The sequence below is a fragment of the Cyrtonyx montezumae genome, unplaced genomic scaffold (genome assembly GCF_038088225.1).
Source record: "Cyrtonyx montezumae isolate F1298 unplaced genomic scaffold, pur_monq_1.0 scaffold_13, whole genome shotgun sequence".
Lineage (NCBI taxonomy): Eukaryota > Metazoa > Chordata > Aves > Galliformes > Odontophoridae > Cyrtonyx > Cyrtonyx montezumae.
Window position 1 is genome coordinate 28,036,629 of NW_027071859.1, and position 12,371 is coordinate 28,048,999.

The 12,371-nt window shown below is 35.4% G+C and overlaps 1 protein-coding gene across 7 annotated transcripts in view; it reads left to right on the top strand.

Moving 5' to 3' along the window:
- The window catches only part of RIMS1 (regulating synaptic membrane exocytosis 1), a 287,610-nt gene that overhangs the window by 212,799 nt on the left and 62,440 nt on the right, over positions 1 to 12,371 (top strand). For 4 of the 7 annotated variants that reach the window (XM_065730886.1, XM_065730887.1, XM_065730880.1 and 1 more), the window contains one exon: positions 6,455 to 6,567. The exons of 2 other annotated variants lie outside the window; for them this stretch is intronic. In XM_065730886.1, coding sequence (XP_065586958.1) covers positions 6,455 to 6,567 — 113 coding nt within the window. Of the gene's footprint in view, positions 1 to 4,512; positions 4,591 to 6,454; positions 6,568 to 12,371 lie in introns of those variants that run through there. One more of the 7 variants, XM_065730885.1, reaches the window with a different exon arrangement.

Below are 12,371 nucleotides of genomic sequence, written 5' to 3' on the forward strand. Positions count from 1 at the left end.
TTCATCTCCAGCTTCCACCTTTCACTTTCTCCAACAAGATACTGTTTTGTCTTGTTTTTTCTCACTTCCCATCCACAAACCATCTAAGCAGCAGAGATATGAAACTGCTTGCATTTCAGTGTAGATTGGCTTGTATATCTCTATATGAAGACTGTCAGTGAGGAATAGGTTGGTCTGTGTTGGCTTCTCCAGTAAGTACAGTTCCCCATTCCCTTGCCAGAACATGCTGTTTCCTTGACTGGGCACAAATGGGGATAAAGCTGCATGAGAGCAGAGCAGTGATTTCTGTTAGTAATTGGCAGATCTGTATACTAGCAATTCTGTCAATAGATTCCTCTAACTGCTGTCAGCAATCCAATATTTGTTATGGTGCCTATAGATGCCCTGAGCCTCCGTTTCTTGATAGAACAAGTTAAATCAATTTTATTTTTAATTCATAAACATTTAGGGGCATGATGGGAGTTAACAGAGCTCATAGAAAGCTACTTCAAGATTGTTTTTATTGGAAAAGTTTTCATTTCAACTTACTTTTCAGTAACTTCCTTTCTATAAGCAAATCTGTCATTTTAGACTTCTAGATCTTTTTGCTTAAAGTTTGCATTATGAAGAAAGCATGCTATCTGCTGGTGAAAGTTACAGCCTTCTTAACTGCTGGTGCTGATTTGTTCTTGTTATTGACCTTACTTGATCAGTGTAAGACTTGGACATTTTACTGTATACCTACATCTTCTCTGTGTCTTCACCATCTTGAGCAGAGGTATGTGTAGTGCCTCAAACAAATTCTGTGTTTGTTGAGTATGTCATCATTACCTGATATGATATAACCATTGCAAAAACATCCATAGGTTGTTTCTAGCCCTGAAGAGACCAATATTATTATCAGCTTTAATCACAGACATGGTAATTTTACTTGTTCTGGCATTAGTGTTCTGGCCCATATTTTAATTTGAGGGGGAATGCCCTTTTAGGAAGGAATTTTTGCGTAAACGCTGCAAATGTTGGAAGTTTTTTCTTTTGCTTAATTACCTGGTTCTTTTAAACATATGTTGTATTACTTGCCTGGCCTTACCTATTTCATCCTAGATTTTATTGAATCTATGTCCACTCAATTGAAGGGTCTTCTACTCTTAGAATTCTTTCCCTGTGTAATTAATTATAGATCACGGTCAAGTAACAAATCTACTTCTCTTTTTAGTCATTTCTAAAATCTTTTCTGCAAAATTGTGTTGTGGACTTCATGCCTTCTCCCTGAATCTTTTCCAAGAAGAGTACACTTGGAATGACAGTCTGCTAGAATTACAGTCTTCCTAAAATATCTGAATCCACTAACATTACATTGATTATCTTCCAGTTTCTGTTCTATCTATTTTTATGTCCTAAAGCTCGTTATCACATTATGGCATTTAAGAATTTCTTGTTTTGGTATGTACAGAGGCTTATATTCATATACATTGCGTTTCCCTTCTCTCTTACTCTATTACTTGCTAGATAGCAGCAACCCTCTACTTCCAAGATAGTGACATTTTGCTGGAGCTGCATGTTTTTGAAGCTGCATGGGCAGCAGTTCAGTATTGGGTAGAAAATGATTTTTCTATGAATTTGATGATCAAGAATCCAGGACAGTCACATTGCTATGCAAGAGGTAGTTTCAGTGTTAAAATAATTGTAATCCATTTTCTCAATTGTGTGACTTGCTTCTTTTTAAATGTCATCAATTGTCAAACTTCAAAGCTTTCCAAAGTTTGCAGAATTGAGGCTCTCTCTCATATTTTTTGTAATGTGGAAGAGCTAGGTATGTAAACATACAAGATCACTGGTTTTAGAGATGAGGGCTGTTAACTAGTTAATGCTATCAGATGCAATTCTGTAAAGCATACCATAGTGATGACATGTTATAAGGAGTATGACTGTATATAAATCCTTAGTATACAGATACTGTCTTGAAAAAATAATGAACTGGCTCTCTTCTTTCAAAGACAAATGAAACAACAAAACCACACTTATCGTTCTATTCTAATTTTCCTTTCTGGGTAGGCTGGAGACCAAAAGTTAAAGAGCTCTAGCTAGTTTCATTAGTTCGTTCCCTACCTCCTTTAAGTAACATGTTTTGGATTTGCACATTTAAGACAATCAAAATAGAGCATGTATTTTATATACTTTCAGTAAAAAAAAAAAAAAAAAAGAAAATCTCTTTCCCTGTGATGGAAACATATACCAAGAACTGTCTTTAATGTTGAGCATATCTACTTTTATCAGAAGAAATACATGCAAATTCATGAGTTTATACGTAAAAAACAACTCTTCCATTATGAACTTATGTTAAATTTTTTTCTCATACCTTTATCACCTCTACAAAGATTAAAAATCCAGATGCTTATCTGTACTTCTAACATGGGACATACCTGCAAGACATGTCATGAATTACCTAGTATTCAAAGGGATATCTTAAACGACATCTGAGGAAAAGACCCAGAAAGCTGTCACAGGCCTCTGGATTGGGAGATGGTCTTAATCTTAGGAGACCATATTTTCTGCTTTGAATTCCATTCACAGTGGAAGGTAGGTGGGACTTAGCAGTGAGTTCAGTAATAAACCAAATAATAACTAGGGAACTTCTGCTTGTTTGATGGAAAACCATTCCGAATTACATGGGACAGTTAATTCCTGATAGGTCACTAAGGTGGGTTGACCTCAGCCAGCAATTATGCACCCATAATCTCCTCACTTCCTGCTCTCTCCATGGCTAGGTACTTAAGAATTGTAAGAGCAGAAGTGTTTAAAAATGTGTGGGCTGTTGTGAGCAGAGTCAAGGACAGTTAGTAAGTGAAAGGAAAAAAAAATTAGACCACCAAGTGTTACAAAAGCAATTACTCACCATCTTTCACCAGCAGACTGATGCCCAGACTTCAAATACTGGCTACCTTTGAAAGACAGTTTTATCACTGAATGAGAAACAGAGGCCTCTGATATTGTCTAACCACTGCTCAGCAATAAGCTGAAACATTTTGGTGCTATGTATCTGAAACAAAGCAAAGATATGCTGTGAAGAAATTAATTCCATCCTAGACAGACTCAGTACTCTTGAGATTACAGGAATCAAAATGGTTTTTAAGCACATTAATGAATTTGAATAGTACTTTGAATCCATTTGTATGTCTGTCTTTTCTGCATAACTTTATTTCTTATATACATTATAATTCTACAATCTCCACCTAGCTTACATAAGAAAACTCGTTATAATGAAAGCTTTTTCTCTAAATGTGCACATCTTATTTAAGCTCACTCTGTGAGCTCTCTACTTTCTTATGCTGTTCGATCTTAGAGCTGACAAGCATCTCTGAAAGCATTAAGAGTGATAGCTCTTCCAAGCGTGACTTCTGGCACAACTGATGGTGGTGGTAGTGTACCATTAATTGAGCTGCTTGTGGTAAATCTCCATACTTCGAATTCTATGGCCACTGTAAAATGTAGAGATATGGGGATTTCTGTGCTTCAATATGTAGATTACCGTGTAGTTCTCCTCAAGAGCTCTGGGAAAAGCACTCTGTAAAGAACAAAGTAAATCCATATTTTTTCTCAGAGAGATAGGTTAAATCCTTGAAGAATTGTTTATGTCAAATTTTCGTTACCTGTGATAACCAGCTGTGTTCCAAGAAAGTATTGTGATTGTATGGTGGTGTTACTTATGGTTGTTACAGCTTTTGCTCATGTGCTTTTGCTCCTGTGTTCATTTTATATTTATTTATTTATTTTCTTTTTCCTGATTGAAATGTAAAGAATATACCACTTTGTTTTCAGGCAGACAAAATTTTCAATCACACAATTAAAACAGATATAACATACACTTAAATATGCATGGTGAGCTGAAAAGAATACAGTTGTGTTTTCTAGATTGCAGTTGCTTTCTCAGAGGTAGATTGATAAGCAATTGTTTTTAGCTAATAGCTAATGGAACATTTTGCTATATGCAGAAAAAATATTTTTTCCTGTCTTTACATTGACTTTCACAGTCCTCACTAGTTGTTCTCATGTTATTTTGTACAATGATAGCACTTAATGCAAGACATAACTTTGTGATTAAGGTTAAGGGTTTAAATACAAGCAAAATCCAAAATTAAGGATTTAAGATTGACTGTTTACCCAGCTTTGACTACAGTACTTTTTGTGCGTATTCACTGGAATAGTGTGGCATTGCATAATAGAATATTCTTTCTCAGGTATCATAAGCTAACAGGGTGAAGTAGCTACCAGTTACATGGTGAAATACTTATTTGTAGAGTAAATGTAAGCTGTGCACAATAAACATATAGGGCTAAATTTTTAAAGGGGTCTCAAGCTTCCCTCTGATTTTTACATCCTCTGTCTATTTCATGCATATATGATAGGATTGAGATATCTGAGTTTTTGACTTCAGTCACTAATTGACATATCTTAATCCTTTCATATCTGTCCATAAAATAAGAGGCCATCTTTAAAAATTTCACCTAAAGTGCTCAATTTTGCCTTCAGATGCCTCCATGCAACTTCCATTGAAGTAATTGGAGCTGTGCCTGCATATCTGATGGTGGAACTGGACTCATTGCAATTAAGGTACAAATTACCAACATAGTCCTCTGGAATAATCACTGGGCCCAGTGTGACATTCTGCACGTGCAGAATTTCCTAGATTGGTCACTCTGCAGTGTGAGAAGTCAAAGATTATGATTTTATCTATTGCCTTAAACTTCTAGCTGTAGCAGAATTTACCATAATTTGCTGTATTTAATTTTCCTATTTTTAAACAAGAAGTGTGGAAAGAGGACATGAAATCAACATTTTTGATGGTGAAACCTTTAAATATTTTTCATATCAAACCAGTGCACAGATAATTTCCTTGAGCTCATTATGGATGGTACATGTGAGCACAATTGTTGCTTGTGCTTTAACACAGCTTAAGATATTCAACTTTGAGGGTACTGCTTTCTTTTTCTGTTTGTGCTTACAAAGCGCAAAGAAGTAGATGTGTAAAGAATTTAAATTGCTAAACTGCAATTAACATTTGAATTGTTAAATAGCAGCATAAAACCCACTTATGGTAACTTTGGTACCTTTTAATTTGTAATATAAATCTGTACACATCATGGTAGTATGCCTATTTTCCCTTAAATTGAAGTTCTCTGTGGTTTGTGTTTGAAAATCGATTCCATGCAGTTTTTAAATTGATGTCTGTTTCCTGTCACTAAAGTGGGAGGGGCTGTTTACAAAAATCCTGGCTCTTAAAAACTAATCTTTGGAGAGAATCATACAAGCCCATGGTTGACCCAAAAGCAGAAAAAGATTTTCAAGGGGTTTTCCCAAGTAAGCATGTCTTGGACTTACGGTTACACAAAAAATTGCAACTAAAAGAAGTCATTCTTCTCAGATGTTTTAACCTATGAACAGTGATGAATATAGTGATGCTCCTGTAATTTAGAATAACTGATGAATATTTGGGCCTAGTTCTAGAACTGTCTCAAAATGCTAGTTTTCAAAGTTCTGGTTTTATTGATATTACTTTGCGTTTGTAGTCCTACCAGCTGTTAAGAATGGCAGAATATGCATTTCCCTCTGTTAACCTAGCACTCGTGCATGATTAATTTCCTAAGGAAAGCTTTAGCCCATGTGTTTTCAGACCAATTTTTCCTTTAGTGCAAGGGCATTCCTGTGGCAAGCACAGTCAACATTGTCATTACTTGTTCAGATCGAATCAGGTATTCTTTAAAGTACCACAGCCTCTTCAAGTTTTAATATTAGATTTCCTTTTTTATAGATATATCATAGGGAAATAAAAAATACAAGAACATACAACTTCTTTAAAGTAGAAGTGAACATCAGAGAGTAGAGTTTTTAAAGGACTTCTTGTTAAAAAAAAAAAAGAAGAATTTATTGTATCTTTTACTATAACAGGTTCAATTGAGAAGTTATTTTTCTTAAAAATAATGTTTAACTACGGTAAGCATTTAGGTATTAAGATAGTAGTAGGAGTTAATTGCTTTACAAATAAATGTTAATACTTGTTTAATGTATTAGTCATTAGAAAGCTACTGTAGTATTTTCTACAGTTAAGCATACATACGGGTAGATGATCATAGGTTTATGTCCTCTCCATCCAGACATTATAATGTTATAATCCAGCCTACCACCTAAATTCTTTCACTCTCTTCATATCTGTTGCACCAGCTTGATTATGTATAGGAAGTTGAGATGTCTGCCTATTTTCAGGTAAAGACTTCTGGCAATGGAAGTGGTTGATTTTTTGATGTTAGTGTTCCTTTGTGATGTTTCTACACCCTGCTTGTTCTACATGTTTGTACATTTCTTTGTTTTGTTTAGATGGAAATAAGTTAGAATTGTTGCTAAATTGATTTGTTTGTTTGTTTCTTTTCCAAAAGTTTTTTTCACTCTTTTAATTGATTTTCATTATGTGTTTTTGCAGCAAGCTTAGTAGTGGAGGAGCGAACAAGGCAGATGAAAATGAAAGTGCACCGTTATAATCAGACATCAGGGTCTGGTTCTAGTCAAGAACATGAGCGTGAGCAATATACCAAGGTAAAGTTAGCAGTATTGAAATGATACTTTGGATTGAAAAATGAAGATATAAACATGTCTATTTAAAATACTATTTCACCCTCAAGATCACTGTGTTATTTAGCCTGACGAAAGTGTCTTCAATAAGGGTTTTTTAACATCATTTTTATACCCATCATGACCTTACTTTGGTATTACCTAAAATGAATCTGCAAGAAGCAGAACACTTTAAAAAATTAATCAGGGAAGAAAGGTCCTTCAACAAAAGTTAAACAGAGACATGCCACCATGATTTTGCAAAGTCCTATGCCTGCAAATCTCTGAGGACTGAAATAGGGGACAAGAGAAGTATCCTTCTATGCTGACCCTGTTCTTTTATTCTTCTCCAGGCTGTTGTCATATTCAGAGAGCTGGGAATAACTAGATTCAGTCTCATGCAGCTGTTTTCATATTTATGTACATACACGATTTTCCTGATAATGCTGAAATGATATCCCACAGACATAAATTTAAAGTCCTATAGGCTTCTAAGCAGTCTGCAGAATATCTCAGAAACCTGTGGTGTTCCTCACAAGTAAAGATGTGAGGGGCTGGAGCTGTGCTGTGCCTGAGTCCTGCTGCCTCGAAAAGCCTAAGAGTGGGGAAACACCTGCAGAAGTTTCCTTGTTAGAGATGTAGCATACTGTTTGTGTAGTGTAAGTGGAGAGCAAAGACATAACCAGCTATTAAGTGAGTAGCATTCCTGCAATTCTGTTCTTCCACTGCCACCAAGGCCTACTCTGTAGTTGTGTGTTGGCAATGAGTAACCACGGGATGGCACTGTAAATGTAAAAGTTAGCTGCAAAAGACGAGGATGCATTTAACAACCAAATATATTAAAAATATATTTGGCATATACTCAGCAGCAGTTTCAAGGAAATTACAGCTTTTAATAATTTAGGCCTTAAGAGAGACATTTACAAGAAATTTTTCATATCAGTAAGAACTAAATGCATTTTAAGAGAAACAGTCTTCCAGTTTGTGAAGTGGTAATGTAAAGAAAACAGCAAGCGCTGACAGATTTTCAAGTGTTCAGGCATCAGTATACTCCTGGCATTTGTCACAGTGGTGCTGCACCAGGCTTTTTGTCCCTGCCCTCCTGTGTCCCTTCTTTGGATATCCTGTAGACACAAATTAAAATAGTGAATGCCAGAAGGTGCTCAGCAGTGCAAAAGTATCAGAAATTCACTTTAGAATGGGTAGTGGGCAATTACATATCTACCTTGTATCATCATCTTTTTACAGTTAAATATGGAGACAACTTTATAATAAAGATATTTCCCGTTTTGAGACTACCTCACTGTAGTGAGGTAAACAAAGAATTTAAAATGGAGAAGAAAAATAAGGGAAACAAAGCTTTCCATCCTCAATTACCAAACTACCAGCAATTGATGTTACTAAAGCAGCAAAGAAAAAGTATTGAAAATATGCCCTGGGTGGTTCTGCTGAAAAAGGACCAGATGGCCTCCAGAGGTCTTTTCTAACCTCAGGCATTCTGTGATTCTGATCAGAATTTGAAATTTGCATAATAATTATAATATTTCATTTATTATCATTTAATATCATGTTGGCTCTGTCAATTCAGGACAAGAGAATGAGATGCAATGTGGCTGTTGAACTCCCAGTGAGTTCACATTTTTATAACTTAGCTTGATATGAGCTTGATAGTGTTTTCAGGAGAGAAGGGAAATGTGTGTTGCGAGGACATGGTCAAAGATGACTACGTTTTTACTTTTTTCATATTTATGATTTGACCAGATTTACCATTTCATATACTTGTCTGGCTATGGCTAATGTAAATCTGGTGTATGGTTAAATTATTGGAAAAAATCAAATTGCAGTGCTTCCCTTATCCACTTGTGTCTAGCTGTTTCTATTATTATCTTTATTTTTTAAACATTTGCGGAAATTAAAATTGAAATTTCCACAAGATGAATATTAGATGGAAAGAACTGTTGAAATATTGTTTGTTCACACTTTAAAAAAATACATGTATGACCACAACTCAAGAGAAGCAAATTCTCTGTCCAGTTTTATAAAAAAATATTTTGGGATTACCTCATGTTCTGACAGAGATGTACTCCTTTCCATGTTAGAAAAGAGGCAGTGAGAATGAATTAATTAAATCCAAAACTAATTTTTCATACATTTTCTAAGTGATTCTATATTGTGGGATGATCCAATGTGTAATAAATGTTTAAGTGCTGAGAACAAATTATATTAGCACGTTCTGTTAGCTCTGTACTACATTCAGTGATGTAGCTGTTTGCTGCATCAAAATGTGGTAAGGCACGGCAGGTAATCTAGTAAAGCTAATGAATAAGATCTCTAAAGACTTAAGGTTATACCTAATTTCTGGCACCAAAATCTGTGAAAACTCTTTGAAAACAGCAGGATTAAAGCTTACTTTAACTGAAAATGAAAAAAAAATGTTCAGTGGTCTAATAGACAGTTTAGAATAGTAAGAAAGAAATATTAAGTAGCTATAAAAGAAACTAGTGTTGCAAGCAGAGTTTACAACTCTGCTTCCTCTTTGAAAGAAATGCTTCCTTTTCCAGGTAGCAGTATTCACCCGTTGACACAGAAAATAAGTATATTTTTTAGAGAAACTGCTCCTGTACATTCAGAAAAATTTCCCTTCAAATCAATCAGCTCAGATATGTTTGACTCCTCTGGTTTTATTTTTGTTTTCAAATATTATTTATTACACAGAAACTTCCATAAGCCACTTAAGATTTTTACTTGTGTATGGACAGAATTAATTTATTAAATTTAAATCTACTTTCTCTTACTGTTGACTCAATTTCCAATCTTTATCTGGTGTATTTCTTATTTCTTCCATTTTTTGTAATTTCTTCTGCTCAGTTTCTCAATTTCTTAGTCTTGGTAGCCAAGAACTAGTTTTTCAAGCATTCACAGTGCAGTTGGTGTATAACTGTTTTTGAACATCTGTGTTTTAAACAACTTTTAACAAATTTTAATAGGTAACTATCTACAGCATTTAGACAGGTCTTGATGGCTCCTGTGCTATATTTGCTTTGAGACCCTCACATTCTTATTCCTTCAGTTACAGAGAAAAAAAAAACAAAAAAAACACCTATAATTTATGTGAAACAGTTAAATCCTAAAACATCAAGTGAAAAAAAAATACTCTGGATTTGGCAAAAGGGTTTAAAGGAGAACTTTAAATATCTGATAAGGCTGTAGAGGCTAGCAGCACTGTTATATATATTTGCTGTTTTAGTGTTTGGGAAAATGAATAATTCTGGATTTACACAGGTGTAAATGACAGAATATCTTAATGATACTATTAATTGAATATTCTGTAAGCTTTCCTTACAGACACCACACATAGAACACAAGTGCTGTGCTGCAGCTGATCCAGCTTTTCAGAGATTTTGCAACACGTTTTTGGAAGGTCTGTTTGTTACTGATCACAGCACTGTCGTGCTTACTTAAAAGGACATTGCTCTATATTTAGGTGTGCTACCAACACAGTTATCACTGTGTGTGATTTGAATTCTTGTAGCTTAAAAAGTATAATTGTCATTAGATTTCTGACTCTGAATTTGAGTTGATAGGGTAGGATGGATACAAGATATGGGATGATAAGAGACTACTAAAGTTTTCTATGCAGAGCACCTGTGACTGAAGAAGGGGATTCTTTTGGAGGCTGATGCCAGCAGTATCTTTTCTTTATTCCCCTTGCCTCGACATTCAAGTATAAAATGATACCCATGTATCATTCTGATAGTACATTCACTCCAGTATTAATATGGTTTCAAAACATTCATTAAGATCAGTTTAACTCCTGGGCTTTACTGCAAGTTTTCCATGGTGTGACTTGCTCGTTTTTGCTGTTCCTGGTTAGGAAGATAGGTGATACTTGAAGTAGTTGGATATTAAGCTACCTGATAACACTGGTATTTAGTGGTCTCTGGACCATCATGCGTGCTGCTCCTGAGACACAGACCCAGTTGCTGGTAGTAGTCACAGACAGGGTGTAAGACACACCAAGGTGCTGGCTGCCAGGCCTTGAATCCACACAGCATTCCCAGCTCTCTGCAAATTAGGCTTAAAACTGGGTGTTTTGTGCTGTGATTCAGCATTTCCTGGTCAAATTCATCTTTAGAGTAAGGTGCCTGAGAAGGCAGCTGTTATCTCAGGATGCTCAAGACTCTCTGAACCTAGCTGGGCCTTAATGCCTCTAATCTGGGTTTCTCTTTTTTCATTTTAATCTCCATTTAATTTTCTTATTTAAAGTATTTTAGGTCGTCCATTTTTGGAAGTTAGACACCTGAGGCTTTTTCTGAAATCAAAGGAGGAAGCACTCTCACTTGTCAATGCTCTGAACTATTCTATCCTCCATAGGTTGAGGAGAAGTCTAGAAATATAAAACTTACTAACATGGAAGATAATCTAATTACGATGCGTTATTGAAATAACTTCAAAAAGGTGTCAAAACCAATAAATAGCTAATACTGCTAATCATATGGAACTGTGAAAGTATTCACAAAATGCACTCCTTTTGTTTTTCTGTGCTCTTTTCATCACTGTTAGCACATTTGCTGTTCATCGTAACCCTTTTGTACTCCTATTGCTGACACTGAAGTGACTCCATAGGTGATAAAATGAATGGAAGAACTGCATGCCAAATGTTTATATTTCTGATAGTTATACTGAAAAAACATCTGTCTTTATAATGTAGAAGTAAACAAACAGTGCAGATAGTATGAGGATTTGAAGCTAGCTGCAAACTTCTGCAGTTTTCCTAATGTGACAAATAGTGCACTTCGAAATAGAAATGATACATAAGCTTTAACTGTGTAAGACATAGAGTTGAAAGGGAAAGAATTGCACTGAAAATTCATTTAATTTGGAACTTCAGGAATAATTTCATGTAATAGTTAAAAGTAACGCGACAGAGAAATGCATTATAAATATACTTCAGTTATATTGAAGAGCAATAGGAATCTGGATGAGTGGGGCTAGTTTTGGTTCCAGCTGGAAAACTACAGGCATTACTCTGATGAAAGTATCAAATAAGAAGATCTCAGTTTGTGACATTTTTCCTCTGAATGATAAATTCAGGTGTATTGTAATGGTAAACCATTCTTCTTTTAATGATCACTGATGTAAGATTTTCTGCCCAAATAAGTTCTCTAGGAACAGAACAAACCAACTGGAACAGGTTTCTGAAATACCCTGTGTTCTTACATAAGAGAATCTGCAAGAAGGCAAGGGAGAAAGCTGTGTGAGTTCTTGAGTTTTTTGTCATCCTCTCAATCCTTCATTCAGGCTCTTAGGATTAGGACTCAGGATCTGTCAGTTGAAGTTGCTGTTCGATAGTCAGACTATACTGAAAAGGGTGGGCAGGGAATAAGAAGCTGACAATGATGTATGCCTCCATAAGAGGACAGGGATTTCAGTAAAAGGAAATGGGAATAAAGAGCTAAAGCCCTAAGAAGTAAAATGTAACTGCTGCAGCACTCAGTGTTAGCTTCCAGCCTCACTACTTCTTGTGCTAATCTCTATATCTGTGAAGAGAAGGGTTCTCTCTTTCTTGGCAATCTCTATATTTCATGCTGAAGTTTTGAGGTTGGAAAACCAGTGCTGTAGAAGACTTTAGTTTAGTTCTTTCTTCATCTCCCATCTTGCAGTAAAATTCCACATGCTTAAATACTTCTCCTATTTTAAGGCGTGTCATTTTAGAAAGATTTAAAAGATGTCTTTAGGAATTGTTTGGGAATTTTGACTAAAATGTCAAGACTGGTGCAGTAGTAGTG